This window comes from Phocoena phocoena, chromosome 20, assembly GCF_963924675.1.
Source record: "Phocoena phocoena chromosome 20, mPhoPho1.1, whole genome shotgun sequence".
Taxonomy (NCBI): Eukaryota; Metazoa; Chordata; class Mammalia; order Artiodactyla; family Phocoenidae; genus Phocoena; species Phocoena phocoena.
The window spans coordinates 11,151,373-11,169,123 of NC_089238.1; the positions used below are offsets into that span (position 1 = coordinate 11,151,373).

The 17,751-nt window shown below is 46.4% G+C and overlaps 1 protein-coding gene across 1 annotated transcript; it reads left to right on the forward strand.

Annotated features, from left to right (window-relative positions):
* The first annotated feature begins 3,724 nt into the window (after positions 1–3,724).
* Positions 3,725–14,672, forward strand: CXCL17 (C-X-C motif chemokine ligand 17). The gene is made up of 4 exons (XM_065899592.1): positions 3,725–3,803; positions 10,852–10,932; positions 11,569–11,670; positions 14,385–14,672. The coding sequence occupies exons 1-4, from the start codon at positions 3,725–3,727 to the stop codon at positions 14,480–14,482; spliced, it is 360 nt and encodes a 119-aa protein (XP_065755664.1). The 3' UTR covers positions 14,483–14,672.
* The last annotated feature ends 3,079 nt before the right edge of the window (positions 14,673–17,751 follow it).

A 17,751-nucleotide genomic window follows, 5' to 3' on the forward strand; every position in this document is an offset into this window, starting at 1 on the left:
GTGCCCCGGTCTGGGAAGATCCCACATGCCGCGGAGCGGCTGGGCCCGTGAGCCATGGCTGCTGAGCCTGCGCGTCCGGAGCCTGTGCTCCGCAATGGGAGAGGCCACAACAGTGAGAAGCCCGCGTACTGCAAAAAAAAAAAAAAAAAGAACGGCATCATCCAAAAGTTTATTAGAAATGCAGAATCTCAGGCTCCGCCAGAAAAATCAGATTTGTATTGAACAAGATACTCAGGTGATCTGTAAGCACATTAAAGTTTGGGTCACTTCTCTAAAGTGTCTGCCACTTTTACAGTGCAATGGTTTCAGACTCACCTCAACTCTGTCACTTAGCAGGGGAAAAAAAAAATTTTACCTCATCACTTCACTTGCGCCCTTTTCCTGATCCTAACCAGAGCTCTCAGGCTTGCCCGTACCCCAGTAGAGTTTTCAGAAACACGGATGGGGCAGCGCTGCCGCCTTGTGGTCATGATCAGTAAATGCACTTGATCTTACCGTTCTCACCTGGAAAGGAGGCGTGAGGGTTGTCAGAGGGGGGTGACGTCTAAGTCACAGATGAGATAAGAGAATCACAACCACCCACAATGACTGGAAGTAACTGTCAGACAGACCTGGGCCTACATCATACAGTAATGTCACATTTCAAAGGGCAGATTTTATAATACCTAATAAAATGTGGTATTAGTGGGAATCCTGGGTCCCAGACCAAGATCTACCCTTGGAAACTTCAAGAAAAAAAAAAATCACTGTGACAGTTATTTTCAGACATCCAGCCCCCACCTGAACTCCATCAGTAAACTTGTAATTTTCCAAGGAAACTTACTTTGCTCTGACAGTTGTCTCTCACCCTGAGCCAAAGTGTGTCTGATGTAGACTCACCAAGCCTGCGGCTACTCTGTGTAGGCACAGAAATAAGCCTCATATCTTTCACACAACAGACCTTCACATTCTTGTGAACCACCACCATACGCCCTTCCATCTTCCCTCAGTCATTTCCAAAAGGACATATTCGGAAGTTCCCTGTACTCTCCTGTAACCTTCTGAAGGGCAAGTGAAGTGTGTCAACCAGAGCAGAAACTCTGAATCCTGGGAGTGCCCCAAGCACAGCAGCAGAGCCACAGGACGACCCACATCCCCATTCTGAGCACTTCACCTGTATTTAGAAAGCCAAATTCCACATCAGCTCATGTGAGGAGATGGGTTCTCGACTTGTGCTGCTACCCAGTCATCCCATAGCTGTGTAGGTGTACAATTTTTGTTGTTTTATTTTTTATTTTTTTTGCAGTACGCGGGCCTCTCACCGTTGTGGCCTCTCCCGCTGCGGAGCACAGGCTCCGGACGCGCAGGCTCAGCGGCCATGGCTCACGGGCCCAGCCGCTCCGCGGCATGTGGGATCTTCCCGGACCGGGGCACGAACCCGTGTCCCCTGCATCGGCAGGCGGATTCTCAACCACTGCACCACCAGGGAAGCCCCTGCTGTTTTATTTTTAAGAAATATCTATTAGAGCCTGCGATGCAGTATGCGCTGGGGACACAAGCATGAATCCGACCTGGTCCCTGCCCTCACTGAGGGCCAGGTACGGAGGGAACCCAGTCCAAAGCCAGAGCATTGCTGTTACGTGAGAAACACTTTGATAGAGGTGAACACAGACGTGGGGGCCCATCTCGTCAACCCCCTGTGAAGACTGTCCACTCTGGGTTTTCTGGACTCCCGTTTTCCTCATTTCAAGCTCAAAGTGAAAAAGAGAGAGAACGCAAGTGTCCCCGATTTTTGCAGTCAAGGTTCAACCAGACATTTCTCTCTGGACAATCCAAGATGTTGGTGGGCTCCCACTTCATTCTGATGTCCTCTCTCTCCTACCAGGGCTCACCACACCGGCACATGCAGCAGCCCGGCAGCGGCTTACTAACAGACATTCCAGCAAGTCAGGAAACTTGAGTTTTTCTTCCCTGGCTTTGAGGATAACTGACTGTGATCTTGAACAAGTCACGTAACTTCCCTGAGCTTTCATTCCCGCTTCCATAAAGTGGAGCAGCTGGACTAACTCTCCACGGGTCTATGTGTGTAGTGGGAGCTCCGTAGAGATAGCGTCACACCTTCTTCTTCTCGGGAGCCACCACCTGCAAATACCGGGCATACATTATGGACTCAAATGCTCACCTAATGTGTGTATGAATAAATGACTCTTCTTAGAGCAACAGGAAGCATGGAGTCAATCAACAGGCATTTGTGAATGTCTACTACGTATACTGTAGAGTGGGGAAACCAAATAACTGGGAAAATGGTTATCTCTCCCACTTTCCCCTTATCTGCTTCCTGGAGGCGGAACTTTGTAAGTCACAAAGGCTGTGTTTACACAACTAAAGTTCTCAAGACGAGCTCTAATTAGTTGTCAATATTAACAAGAGAAGAGTCTGACTCTTTTCCAGGGAGGAGCCACATCGGTGGTTTACATCAGACCAAGTGTAGACCGAGCCTCCAACTCGAGGACAATCTCCACTGCCTAGCACAGTGCCTGCCTCCTGCAGGTGCTTTATAAACTTTGTAGTAGCAAGGTCTACAGTCAACCCTCCAACATGTCCATAGGCAGAAATAATCTGAAATTGAGAGGGTAAGAATGAGCAAACAAAAACCATGCCTGGCCTCTTCCTTCCTCTTGGCTGGAACAAAAGTCACACCACCTTTACTCACTCCTGCCTGGAAGAGCCAGGGAGGACTTCCTGTTAACCTTCCCCTCAGCCCCATAAATATCACCCAGCACTTAAGCCCAGCCTCCCCCCATCTTTGAACCCATTTCCTGAAGCCTCTGGAATGAGTCACACTCAGTAAGTGCTGGCGATGTTTGCTCCAAGTAGTATCACCTCCTTGCGCTTTGGGCTGTTTCCAGACAAGGTCTGAAACAAGAGCCCCAGCAGCCTGGGCAAACACCTTCCCCACTGTGGCTCCTGTTTCTCAAACTCTCTTGGACATGAAGCCTTGAGGGTCTTCCACCAACCCAGTTCCCTCTCCTTTAGGCGGGAGCCACGAGCCTACAGCCACCTGCCTGACCAACAACAAGGAGGCCTGCTTTGACCCAGTGCTCCAGGCCAGGGTTCGGGGCAAGAGAGAAGAGCCTCTCCTCCTTGATCCTCTCTGCTTCCCTCCTTACGTGGCCACAGACTTGGAGGAAATTGTAAACAGTGGGGACACGGCAACTTCCCAAACGACACTGCTATTGCTGATCCAAGGACGGGAGTGGGGAGGACAGAGGGGAAACACGCCGTGTGTGTCTCTCTTTGCCGGCCCTTAGCACTCTCTTTCCTGCCAGACACTAAGCTAGAAAATGTCACTCACATGTATTGGGAAATTCAAACAAGGAAAAAGACTTGGGGAAGTAATCATAGCACACTGGCGGGTAGGGAGGCGGGAGGGAGGGGGGGAGGGGCTGAGAACTGCTGCCAAGTTATCTGTCGCCCTCTCATGTTCCTAAGAATACGCTTCACTCCTTCTCTTTGGCCACCTTTACCTTCCAGATTCCCATAAATCACATGGTCCAGTTACCTAATGAGACCAGCGTCACTTGGCCGTTCTCGCCCTCTAATAGGAACACTGGCCTGGGAGTAAGGCTCAGACCCCCAAGCCACATACCACGCACGGCCTGAGCCACTCCAAGAACTCGGGACCCTCTCACTGGGAACCTTCCACACACTCTTCAAGCAACGCACAGCAGCACCAACAGTTGGAATGAAAGTTCTAATCTCTTCCCTCCTTCTGTTGCTGCCACTAATGCTGGTGTCCACGGTCCGCAGCAGCTCAAATCCAGGTAAAAAAAATTTTTTTTTCTATGAAAGATAAAGAGGGGGGAGAAACATGGCAAAACAGAAAAGAACGTGACCACACATGCAGTAAAATGTAGCCTTTTTAGGTTACAGGGATTAGGGGCAAGTTAGCCTGTCTCAGTGCCCGTTTCTTCACTTACAAAAAGGAAAGAACTGTACATAAATCCAAAGAGTGTTGTGAGAGTTAAAGAAGCCCGTGTGTATGGAAGTGTCTGCAACTGTAGCTGGCGGGGGAGAAAAAAATAATGGCCCAACAAAGATTTGCTGCCTCACCTGCCCCCCAGTCCCTGTGCTAGAGAGTAATGAATGTCCCCGGGGCCAGGCTTGGAGGCAGTGGTGGGAGGGTGCTGAAGGCAACTGTACAACCACAGACAGTAAGTCATCCTCGATTGGATTCTTTACAGCGCACCAGATGTGCCCCAACAATTTTTAATGCTGTTTCACGGTATGGTGATAAACTAGAAAAATCACACCACCAGGTAGTACCCATGATTGAAACTGTAGGCACACCAAGCCCTGTTTGAACAGCTCACCTTTGGGAAGCAGACCCTGGGTTAGGGGCTCCGAATCGGCTCCACTTTTCACTACAGCTGAAGTGGCCTAGCCCATAGCAGAACAGCTGTGCAGAAGAGACCTCATCCTGACCTATGTCTGCACGCGAGGGGAACATCTCCCCACGGGCTACTTTGAGGTGAAATAGCTTTGTTATATACTGAGCATCAACTCTGTCCTAAAATCAGGAGTTCTCCCTACTCCACCCCAATTTCCAACGTTCCCTCCCTTACAGAGAGAGCTCTCTGGAAGCTGCTGGGCCCCCCAGCCCTGGGGCCTAGGCCACCATTCTGGAAGCGAAGGCTTTTCCACCACTAGGACAGACACCACTAGAGTCCTCAGCCTGGATTCCAAGCTGTAGCCGCAGCTGCCTTTCCAGACCAGCCCTCCTGGCACTAAGTGCTCCGTGCTCCACTCAGCTAGGCCTCGGGCTGCTCCCGAGCTGCTCCTGTGCTTTCCCACCAGCTCAGCTTCGCTCACAAAACCCACCCCAAGCCCCTCCTCCCACAGCCTCCCTTGATTCGTCCCAGGACCACACGTGAGCCCTCCCGCCTGTGAACAAGCTTAACCCTAGCTCGACTCTCTGCCCTTTTCACGTTCTACCTTAAGTTGAGGTGTTGGTGTGCCTCTCCCACCTCCACCCCTGCCCTTCTACACTGTAACCTCCCTCTGGCACAATCTGGTGTATTGTTTCCACACCCCTCACACTATCCCGCACGGTGCTCAGTAAATATTCGCAAAGTGAAAGAATAAATCCTCAGGTTTCTGAGCTCAAAATGTTGCCCTTAGGAGACTCGACACCCGCGTCTCATAGCAGGCCCACTGACATTAGGGCTGGATAATTCCTTGCTGTGAGGACGGGGGGCTGTTCTGTGCTTTGTAACCTGTTTAACAACAGGTTACAGGATGTTTAACAACATCCACGTGGCCTCCACCTGCTAGAAGCCAAGAGCAGCCTCTCCCCTACCACCCTGCCCCGCCCAGTTAGTAGAGCCAAAAATATCTCCAGACATTGCCAAATGTCCCCTGGAGGGGTAACCACTGCCCAGTGGGGCCGCTGCTCTCTACCAATAATTCTCAGACATGGCGACACGTTTAGACCCACCTGGACCTTGAGACTCAGACTTGAATTGAGGGGAACCGCGATCCAAATCCTGCTCCATCACCTACTTTGAAACCCTGGACAAGATGCTTAACGTTTTTCAGCCTCAGTTTCATCTTCTTCAAATGAATAAAATACCACTTAGCGTGTGCAACTGTTGTGACGAGTCAACGATGGGTAATGTGAACCTAGTAAGGGTTCAGTCAATCAGATGAGTAAAGTAGCTACTAAGGCAAAAAGGCAATGAGTTGGGGAAAGCTCACTGAGCTGCCAGGTGGCGCGATTACAAACCAGAGGGGACCGGTGGTGGCTGGGCTCAATTCTTGTTTCCCAGGCAAGGGGAGTTTGCAATGATGGACCAAGTCTGGCAAGAAGAAATAAAACACTACACAATCCTCCCGCCCCCAAATTCTCCAAATAAAATCTGATCTTGCTTTATCTCTTCAAATAACCACATACATGTCTAATAGGCTTTTCACAGGGAAGAGGGAAAGAAAAGAGAACCAATGACAATGTTAAGAAATACATTACTTACGATGATAGAATACTCATTCCTTGTAAGATGACTTATTAATTATAAAATCGTTTATAATAAATAGCTCCCATGTGTTAACCAGTCCTATGTGGCAGGCTTCTCCTAAGCGCTTTATACATACTACTTCATTGTGTCCTCACAGAAATGTAGTGTACTTTTTTATTTTTAACTTTTCATTTTTCAGGCTTAAAAATGTTGTGAAAAGAATCAGAGCTCCAATAGATCCAAAAACCCCCACACGGTTTTTCTCATAACCGTAATATGATTATCAAGACCAGAAAATTAGCCATGATACAATACTATTAACTAACGTACGAATTTTCAGAATTTGCTAATCACCCATTGACGTCCTTTTCCTGGTCAGAATCCGATCCAGGATCCTACACTGAAGAAAGGCATCATCTCTCCTGGTCTCCTCCAATCTAGGCACTTTCTCAGCTTTCCTTGTCTTTCAGGACCCTGACATTTTTAAGAGTACTGTCAGTTACTTTGTAGAACGTGCCTCAATTGGGGCTTATCTGATGTTTCCTCATGACTAAATTCAGATTATGCACTTCTGGCACTGATACCATAGAAGCGGTACTTGCCTTCTCAGCGCAGCACATCAGAAGGCCCACGATAACAATCTCTCTCATGATGGGTGATGTTACGTTTGAACACTGCTTAAGGTGGTGTCCATAAAGGTACTATTTTCTCATTGTAGTTAATAAGTACCCTGTGGAGAGATACTTTGAGACTATGCAAATAGCCTGTTTCTTCTCATCATATTTTTGCCCGTTAATTTTTAAAATCCATTGATGATTCTTGCCTACAACAGGTATTATAGAGTCTTAGCAAAGCAGTGATTTTCTATTTCCATCATTCCTTCTACATTTATTAATTAAGATTCTACTATAAGAAAGAGCTGTTCCTTCTTTCCCATTTATTTAGGTATTCCATTATTTATTTTTATAAGTAAAGACTTGGGGATATTTGGGGATTATAATCTATTACTATCCTTATTCACCACGTCGCTCATATTGTCCCAAAGCTGGCCACTGAGCTCCAGGTGGCTTTGGTGTCTTTTTTTTGTGTGTGTGGTAAGCGGGCCTCTCACCGCTGCGGCCTCTCCCGTTGCGGAGCACAGGCTCCGGACGCGCAGGCCCAGCGGCCATGGCTCACGGGCCCAGCCGCTCCGCGGCATGTGGGATCTTCCCAGACCGGGGCACGAACCCGCGTCCCCTGCATCGGCAGGCGGACCCCCAACCACTGCGCCACCAGGGAAGCCCTTTGGTGTCTTTTTGACATGTCATTTCTTTAGCAGTTCCTGACTTTCTCACACCACGAGATGTTCCAGCCTCATCTTGTACTTCCCTTCCGCAGCCCTGGCGTCATCCATTTGTCCACGGAGCCCTGGTTCCTTTCATGGGGGAGTGATATTCACAAACCTTGGGCACTAGGTATTGCCCATGGCTACTAGGGCTATTGCGTCTAGGCCCTCTGGTGGACAGATGTGTGCATACGCACACCAATGTACTTTTTTTAGCCCCGTTTTATTGGATTGGGCAAAAAGTTCAGTCGGGTAAGATGTTACCAAAAACCCGAACAAACATTTTGGCCAATCCAATACAAATTATGTAAATGAGGCACAGAAAAGGTAAGCAGCTTGTCCAAAAATCACAATGCTAGTAAGTAGCGAAAATGAGAAGTCAAAATAATAATAGAGCTACTGCAAAACCTAACAAGTGGAAGTAACTTCTTTACACATACAAGTCAGCAAAAAGCAGTAAGCCTAATACTCCAGCATAGACACTCCCTTTGGGAAATAACTAGAAGTCTGCGATAATAACCACAATAATACCCATCGTGTACTGAGCACCTCCTTGGGCACCAGGCCCCCGTAGCTCCTTTATTCCTAACAACACTGCAAGGTGGATACTAACATCCACTCTTTACAAACCAGAGAACCAAAGATCGTAGAAGCTAAGTGACTTCTCCCAGGCTACAGAGTTAACTGACAGAGGAAGCAGTTGACCCCAGGTCTGTCAGGATATAAAGTCCATGCTATTCTACTGTATTAATATTATCCAAAGCTGATTTTACGTAGAACAGAAATAAGCTTTTACTTTAATAGTTATATGTTTATTTTAATGCATGTTAGGAGAACAAGCTAAGCATGTATCAAACCCATAATCTCACAGATAACATTGCATAGGATGAAGCTCTTATGTAAATTAAATTTATTTAGAAAAAAGTATCAAGTAAATAGTAGAAAAGGTGGTATAAGTTACAGCAAAAATCATTAAGGTGGTCCAAAAATGTCTGACTGACACTTGGAGGACATAATATTATAGTAACACCTTCGTTTTCAGTTACACCATGAAGTTAGGGTCATGTAGGGCTGCATAAAGAACAGCAGACTACGAGCCTTGGACCAAGGCTTTAGCTCCAGGTGTGTCACCATTACCTTTGTGAACTTGGGCATTTCATTTGCTCACTCTAGGCCTCAGTTTTCTCACCTGAAAATAAGAGATGGTGATTTAGTTAATTAGTACAATGCTTTAAAAACAACTTGGTAATGATATCAAGAAACATAAAACTGTTCATAACTTTTGACCCAGTAATTCCATTTTGGGAAATCTTGCCCAAGGCAGCAATCCAACATTTGGAAAACGGTTACAAGCACAAAGAAATTTATCAATCTCCAAAAATAAAACAATCTAAACATTCAGCAATGAGAGAAGAGTTAAATAATCGGAAACACATATACTTGAGAGTGTTAGTCAGTCATTCAAAATGTCTGTTATAAATGTTGTAGGAAAACAAAGGAACAAGCTTATAAAGTGAACAAAAAGAAATTGGCTCACATACTATGGTTATCACTTCATTTAAAAATTATATGCAGGGACTTCCCTGGTGGCGCAGTGGTTATGAATCCACCTGCCGGTGCAGGGGACACAGGTTCAAGACCTAGTCCAGGAAGACCCCACATGCCGCGGAGCAACTAAGCCCGTGTGCCACAACTACTGAAGCCTGCGCACCTAGAGCCCGTGATCCACAACAAGAGAAGCCACTGCACTGAGAAGCCCACACACCACGACGAAGAGTAGTCCCCGCTTGCCGCAACTAGAGAAAGCCTGCGGGCAGCAACAAAGACCCAACGCAACCAAAAATAAATAAATTAAATTCATTAATTTAACAAAATTATATGCAATAAACAACCAAAATTCCAACAGCTGATAAGGGTAAAGATTTCTTCATTTTTACTTTACAAATTTTCTCTAATATAGTTATATTGCATTAAAAACGAAAAAGAAAAACTTCTCAGTGAAGGGGTTCCACTAATAATCTCCAAGTTTCCTTCTGGCTCTAGTATTCTGTGGCTTTTCTCTGGAACCAGAAGTAGAGATCAGGTGACAGTGATATAGTAGAAAAGTTTAGACAGCTGGGGTTATGCCCGTTGAAATTACTTTAATGCCACTCCAAACAGCACATGAAAACACTTGGGAACCAGCACTTGGAGAAATGATGCAACACCCTTCATCTGTGTGGCAGAAAGAGTTTGGGAAATAGGAGAGCGGGATTGAACCGGATGCTGCTAAGGGCCCTCTCTGGACAACCTGTCCATCCGCTTATCAAACAAACATTTACCACGTGTCTACCATGTGTCAGGAGCCCTGTAGCTGAATGACCACTGAGCCATTGGTTCAGAGTCTAGTGAGGAAGAAAAATTTTTAGTTTGCTAGGACCGCCATAACAAAATACCATGGACTGGGAGGCTTAAACAACAGCAACTTATTTTCTCACAATTCTGGTGACTGGAAGTCAAAGATCAATGTGTCAGCAACTTTGGTTTCTTCTGAGGGCTCTCTCCTTGCCTTACAGATGGCCATCTCCTTGCTATTTCCTCACCTGGTCATTCCTCTGTGCATGTACATGCCTGGTGTCTCTTTGTGTGCCCAAATCTCTTCTCCTTATAAGGACTCCAGTCAGATTGGATTAGAGCCCAACCAACAGGGCCTCATTTTAACTTAATCATCTCTTTAAAGGCCCTATCCTCAAATACAGTCATTCTGAGTTATTAAGGGTTAGGGCTTCAATGAATTTTAGGGGGACACAATTCAGTCCACAACACATTTCAAACAACAAACTATAACTGTGCAAGGATAGAGCTGTATTGAAATGTGACGGGGAACCATGGGAAACCGTAATTAATTCTGGCAGGAGATATGAGCAACTCCTGTACAGAGGAAGCATCATCTGGACCCAGTTCTAGCTCAAGAATCTCTATAAAACATCATACGTGATTGTCATAAAAATATTTTAGGTATCACAAAATGGGAATAAGATAGCATCAGGTGGTAAGACAGACTTGAATAGAGGCCAGAAGAGGAATGGATTTGTTGCAGAGGAACAAAGGTAAATACCATCCTCTTACAGTTAAACTGGGATTATGGATTCAAATACAACCGAAGGTGGAGGTCCAGTGAAGCTCCTGACTGGTTTATGGAATAATCTACTCCTTGCTCTCATTCCTTAGGTCACGAGGATTTTAATATGTGTAGGGAGGGATCTTAATGGGGGGAGGTTGTAAGGTGTTGATTAACCCCTACCTATTGTCCTCTCTTCCATCCAGAAGCCATTCTTTCTCCACCTACCTCCAGCTAAGCTTTTCTCTAGGCCAGATTTTAAACCTCAATTCCTTATCCATTTAAAATACTCCTCTCTTGAAGCACCCTAGATCCCTGAGTAAAAAGGAAGAGCAATGGAGCTACGCTGACCTCGGTAGCACAATGATGGGGGACCAATTCTCTTGGTCCCTTCGCTTTCCAGTGACTGGAAGTGACCATTTTCCTTCCTACAGGGATTGCCAGAGGCCATAGGGACCAACGCCAGGCTTCTGGGAGGTGGCTCCAGGACGGAGGCCAAGAATGTGAGTGCAAAGGTCAGTAATCCAGCATTGACAACAGCGATGCACCATCAGATCCCAACTTGCTCCCTTGAGTCCCTCTGGGACCGGAGCAGATGTTATCTGAGCTGACCTCACCCTCTCCCCTCTCCACAAGCCCATCACATGCAGCACCAACACTTATTTTCTTCCTGAGTTTCATGTAAGAAACAGACTCCTCCAAGGTCCAGCGGGGAGCTGGCTGAATCTCTGGCTGCCCCCTCTCCCTTACCCTCTTTTCCCCAACAACCCAGGGCTGCCTTCCAAGTCTTTCCTGGACCCCATTCTCAACCTTATTTTACTCACAGGTAAGACTGAAATCAGAGAGGCAAGGCTTGCTTGAGGTAAAGCAGCCACTAAAAAGCAGACACCTAGGTCTTATTCCTCATTTTTCAGTCTCCCTAATGATACCCTGATGCCTCCTCCAAACCTGCCACCAAATCCCTGCCCATACAGGTCAGGCAAACAACTTAGAGACCCTGGTGCTCATATAACTGGATATCTTCACTGTTCTGTGTTGACCCTTTCCCACACCACTGCAGTATGAAAACGAATCGAGAGGCAAGGAAGATGGCAAGTAAAGCCCTGACTCAAACATATTAACCCTTCTAAGCAGCAACTCCCTTATTTCAGATTGGTTCCTGAGAGCCCCTGAAAGAAAACTCATGACAGTGCCCAGGCTGCCAAAGAAGCCGTGTCCCTGTGATCATTTCAAGGGCAGAGTGAAGAAAACCAGTAAGTTCCAAAAGAATGACCTTCCTTAAACCAGAGTCACTCTGTGGAATCAACTAGGGCTGAAGCAGGGGTTGTGAAGAGACAAGAGAAATGAAATGAAGACCAGGATAAGCACACTTCTCAGCCCTTTCTACTCAGTGTCAGCTTGTGGGGAAATAGGAAGAGAAAGAAAAGCAAAACGCAATTCTCCTAATACTAGAGAGGCTTAACCAAATTCCTTAATGATAGAATGCCATTGCGTATCAAAGTGGAGGCAGATGGGGCTGTTGGGGACCCGTCATTGATCTCTGACCATGACACCGGTGTTGGTGTCAAACAAAATGTGATTCCTCCCTAGTCTAGGTATAAATAAATGTCATATAAAAAGAATATTGGCAAGAGGTAAACTGATTGATGTTATGATATTATCAAGAATGGGATGAATCTAGATCCTTATCACTGTTGACGGAGGTAAAATAAAATTTGGTAGTACCTATCAAAAATTTAAATGTGTGGGGCTTCCCTGGTGGTGCAGTGGTTGAGAGTCCGCCTGCCGATGCAGGGGATACGGGTTCGTGCCCCGGTCCGGGAAGATCCCACATGCCGCGGAGCGGCTGGGCCCGTGAGCCATGGCCGCTGGGCCTGTGCGTCCAGAGCCTGTGCTTTGCAACGGGAGAGGCCGCAACAGTGAGAGGCAAACTTAAATGTGTGTACCTTTTAACCAGTAATCTCACTTCAAGAAATCTCTAGTATAGAATACTAGCATGAATATTCAGATATATGTATAAGAATATTAATTATAGCAGTATTGTAGTGACAAATGAACATATTAAATGCTCATTATTAACAGACTTATAGTTTGTTCATTTTACAACGTATACAAATATCAAATCATGGTGTTGTACGCCTGAAACTAATATAATGTTAGATGTCAGTTATACCTCAATAAAAAATTCATCAAGAGCAAATTGGGCAATTCTGCACTTGTCAAAAATAATTAGGTAGATCATTATATGTTGATTGGAAAGATGTCCACAATATATTAAGTGAATAAAAGGTGCAGAGACCCCCTAGTTCAAGCCCATCACAAAAATAAATTTCAGTGAATTAAAGGTCTAAATTTGAAAGACAAACTTACAAGGGAATATTGGAGGCTATGTTCATGACCTTGGGGTAGGAAAGGATTTCTTAAACAAGTAACAAAAATTATAAGTCATAAAGGAAAAGATTAGTAAATTTGACTTTATTGAAATTAAGAAATTTTGGTCATCAAAAGAAAATGACAAGAAGAAGAAGAGTAGGGGTATGTCTGCAAATATTAATGTCGATAAAGGATTAATATTCAGACTGATAAGTAATTCCTATAGATCCATGAGAGGAAGGCAGGAAACACAACAAATAGGCAAAAGAGTTGAGGAGGCACTTCAGAGACAAGAAATCCAAATAGCTAATAAACATGTGAAATGGCACTCAACCTTACTAGTAACTGAGAAAATATGAGTTAAAACCGAACAGAGGAAAAAAAAAAAAAAAAAAAAAACCGAACAGAGGGACTTCCCTGGTGGCGCAGTGATTAAGAATCTGCCTGCCAACGCAGGGGACATGGGTTCGAGCCCTGGTCCAGGAAGATCCCACATGTCGCGGAGCAACTAAGCCCGTGCGCCACAACTACTGAGCCTGCGCTCTAGAGCGTGTGCTCTATAACAAGGGAAGCCACCACATTGAGAAGCCTGCGCACTGCAACGAAGACCCAATGCAGCCAAAAATAAATAAATAAATTTATTTTTTTTAAAAAAAGATCACTCTACATCATAACATTGGCAACAATTTTGAATTTTTGAATTTTATTTTATTTATTTTTTTATACAGCAGGTTCTTATTAGTCATCCACTTTATACATATTAGCGTATATATGTCAATCCCAAGGATTGGCAACAATTTTAATGTCTGATAATTCCATGTATTGTCAGAGAGTAGAACAGAGAAACTATCATCTCCTGCTAAAGGGAGTGTAAACTGGTAAACCACTTTGAGAAAGTGCTGGTAGTTATCTACTAAAGTTTAATTTCTGTGACCAAGCAACTCCACTCTTAGCAATTCCATACTCAAAAGGAATGTTGCTTATGTACAGTGGAAGAAATGAACAAGGATTTCATAGCAGGATTGTTTATAACTATCCCAAACTGGAAATTGGTCAGTGAATAAATAAGTAGTAGTATATTTGAATATTATATATCTGTGAGAATGAACAATAATAAAGCAACATAATGTTGAGTAGAAGAGAAAAAAATAAGAGAGAATAGTTATAGCATGATTTGATATACATAAAGTTTAAAATAAGGCAAAATTAAACTAAATTATATAGGAATGTATAGGTAGGTGGTAAAGCCATAAAGAAAAGAAAATAGACGTGCCATAATAAAAGATTTGTTAAAGGAACGTAGCAAAAACAATATGTATAGGATAAGCTCATTTTGTTTTTTAAAGTGAACTATTATGTTTATATACAAAAATGTATGGAAAACTATGGAGCAAACTAGTAGCAACAGTTAGCTCTACAGAATGAGGAGTAGCAGCTGGGGTTGGGGCATCCTTTAACTTTTTACTGGATATACTTTTTCATTTTAATTTTTCCCATGGGATGAGTCTTACTTTTAACATTTTAAAAGCTCTCATAAAAAATAAATTCTAAAAATGTTTTTAACAGTAGTCTCTCCCTTTTCTTTTCACCCTAGGGCACCAAAGACACCACAAGAAGCCAATCAAACCCTCCAGAGCCTGCCAGCAATTTCTCAGACGATGTCAGCTGGCAAGTTTTGCTCTGCCCTTATAGGAGCTCTGAGAGCCCACCGTCCGGATAAAACATTCTGTCAACAAGGCAGTGAGCGCACCTAGAAGATGCTCTTCTCCCACCTCAAGCTCCCCATCCCTGTCCCTACTCCCTAAATCATCCCAAAAAGCATGTTCCCCAAGATTATTGCCCCCTCTAGTGGCTTCTTTTCTTGTCAGTCTTTTCCTGGGGCCTCCCCTTACCCAGGCTTAAACTTACTTACCGGGAATCTCTGGTTGCCTAGCTGGTCCCACTGGATCTTAAATACAGCCAAGCAAGTAGTAAACAAAAGTCAATAAATATATTTAAATGTAATAGGTCAAAATCATTTTCAAATGGGGTCTGGAAACTCACATTCAATCCAGACAACCCACTTTACCCTGTTCATTCCAAACTCAATCCAGATTATACACACACCTCTATCCAACACCACCTTCAATCTCACTCCAGTTTCCAACTTTTTATTCTTCTACTCATTCAACAAACCTTTCTGAGGTAAGAGCTAGGTGGGGCAAAGAAAGAAGTTAAAGTAATGAATCAGACATTGTCCTACTAAAGATAATATAGGTTTAAAAAAAAAGAAAACCTGGCACCATTTCCTAGCACATAAAATGCCTCTAGTATTTATGATTATCATCATCACCATCATTAACGGTCATCTGACTGTAAGTTTCCAATCTACTACAGAAGACGTATGTGCAGAGGCATAGTTGAAGGCTAGAGAGATGGTGTGGAAGATTTCAAATGCCACTCAAAACAGCTTCAAGATGTAAAAATGAGATGTCTTTCTTATTTTTATTTTCCTTTTTTTTTCCGGTACGCGGGCCTCTCACCGTTGTGGCCTCTCCCATTGCGGAGCACAGGCTCCGGATGCGCAGGCTCAGCGGCCATGGCTCACGGGCCCAGCCGCTCCGCGGCATGTGGGATCTTCCCGGACCGGGGCACAAACCCGTGTCCCCTGCATCGGCAGGCGGACCCCCAACCACTGCGCCACCAGGGAAGCCCCAGTCTTTCTCATTTTTAAACATGGGAGTAAAATGATCAGAACGATAATAGAAGGAAATTAAAGTGGAAACCATTTGTATGAATGAATAAAGAGGAAACAATTACAACAGGGTAGATCCTGCTTCCCTCTCTGACCCTTTCCTCAAACATCAGACGGAGAGAACAGAAAAGGAATACTCCTCCAGAATCTGGCTTCTGTCATCCAGATGAAACAGAGGACTAAGTTGGGGTGCTGGCCTTATGAGAAGAAACATTTTAACTGAATGGTGAGTGGGGCCTCCTCTGGTAGGAGAGTGCTGGGCTCTCAGCCTCCCTCTGCCCCCAATCCCTCCTCCCACAGCAGGAGGCACACGAGCGCTTCATTTGGCACAGGAGTGGGGAGGCAGCTGTGGTCAGCCCATGTGCCAACTGCCTTAGGAAGAGCAGGGATGCCAGGATGAAGGAGTGGAACCCAAATGGAGGTGTCATCGTGAGTAACCACTGAGGGATCTGTGACAAAGGAGGTCTGTGAAAGCCCAGAGGAATGAAGCCTGGGAGATCAATATCTCCCTTGAGAAAAAAAACAACAGTGGAGCCAGGTTCTAAGTCAGTATTTAGGCCCATCTGAGAATCAAAGCCACACCAGACACCTATCACCCAGTAAGAGTCTGGGCCAGAAAAACACCCACAGCCCAGGCAGCATCTAAGGCTCAGTAGGGACCGGATACCCAGCGGGAATGCACTTCACAGCAAAGGCCCTCCCGCAGCAGGAGCCCCCTGAAGCTGAATCCCAGCAGGAACCTCGAGCACAGCAAAAATCTGCTTTGCAGCAGGAATTTCTTGCCCCACAGGAGCCTGCACCACAGCAGTCACCTCCCATCCAAAGGGTGCCCTTCAGGAAACAGGAAGCTGCCTCACAGCACAGACCTGGGCCAGGAAAAGATTCTAGAACTCAACAGGAGCTGGAATTGAGAGAGGGAGCTGGAGCCCAGGTAGGACCTGGACCCCAAAATGGACCACCTGCCCAGACGGAACTGATGTCCCAAGAGAGATGGAGACAGTCAGACCCTACAGCTCAGCACGCAGCTCCAGCCCAGGGAGCCAAATCCCAAGAGGGATCTTTGGCTGAGTGGCAATTTCTGTCAAAACCAAACGAACCATCCATACAGCAACCGGCCTCAGAACATAAGACATTTCTTGAACGGGTAGTAGATTCTGGTGCAGATTTGGATTTAGGGTTTACGTTAGAGACCAATTCGCCAGCCCAGAGGGGTGGAACAGTGGCCCAGGGAATGAAGCTGGTCTTCAAGGGGAAACCTGGTTATGAAGTGATGTCAGGATTTGGTGGGACGTCATTACCCAGTAAGAAAACCAGCAGCCAGAACCCCAGACACTACTGGAACCCAGGTAAGTTGAGCTGGGAGGAAGGGGGCCTCCCAGGGATGGTCATTCATTTGGTCAGGAAGAACTTAGGCCTGCCAGAATGTCAGGTGAGCTCAGGTGACCCCGCAACAGTCCTGCAGACACAGATCAACAGCCCCATTTGACGGAGGAGGAAGCTGAGCCCTAGAGAAGAGAGGGATCCTGCAGGAGGCTGGGCAGTTAGGGGCTGGCCAAGCCAGGACCCCCAGCGAGCCTCTGACTCCTTCCCCTGCTCCAGGCTGCCTCCCCGCGGGGATCTGGGGGGAATCAAACAGAAACTAAAAAAGGCCCTGGGCGAGGGGCCCGTACTCACCCCTTGGGCCCCCAACTCTGAGCACCGCTCTGGGGCGGGCACCAAGGGGGCCACCGCGGCACCCTGCTGAACGTGGACCCTTACCTTCGGCGAGTGTCCACGCAGGCCAGGCCGAAAACCGGGCAGGAGCGACCCTTGAGCTCTCTGGGTTGTCCAGTGGGCAGGAGGACACTTGTCTCCAGGGAGTCCCAGTCCCGCCGGGCCCACGGCCTCGTGGGTTGTGATCTCAGGAAGGGGGCGCCTGGGAGAGGCACTGGGGCTCCGCCCAAGTCCCAGGCAAGGTCGGCGCTGACGGGAGGGAGAGCTGGGGGAGCGGTGTGGGCGGGTCGTGGGCACAAGACTCCACTGGCGGCAGCATCCCTGCCCCTCCTCCGAAGCCGGCCATGGTGCCCCCGGGGAGCAGGCTCGGGCCCTGAGCTCCTTCTCTGCGCTCAGAAGCCCTGCCCTGCACAAGGGGGGGCGCAAGTTCTCTCCGGGGGACGTGGGGAGACTCGGTGAGATAGCCAGAGGGGGGGAAACAAGGCGGCCGCACTCCGGAAGCTGAGGGCACTGT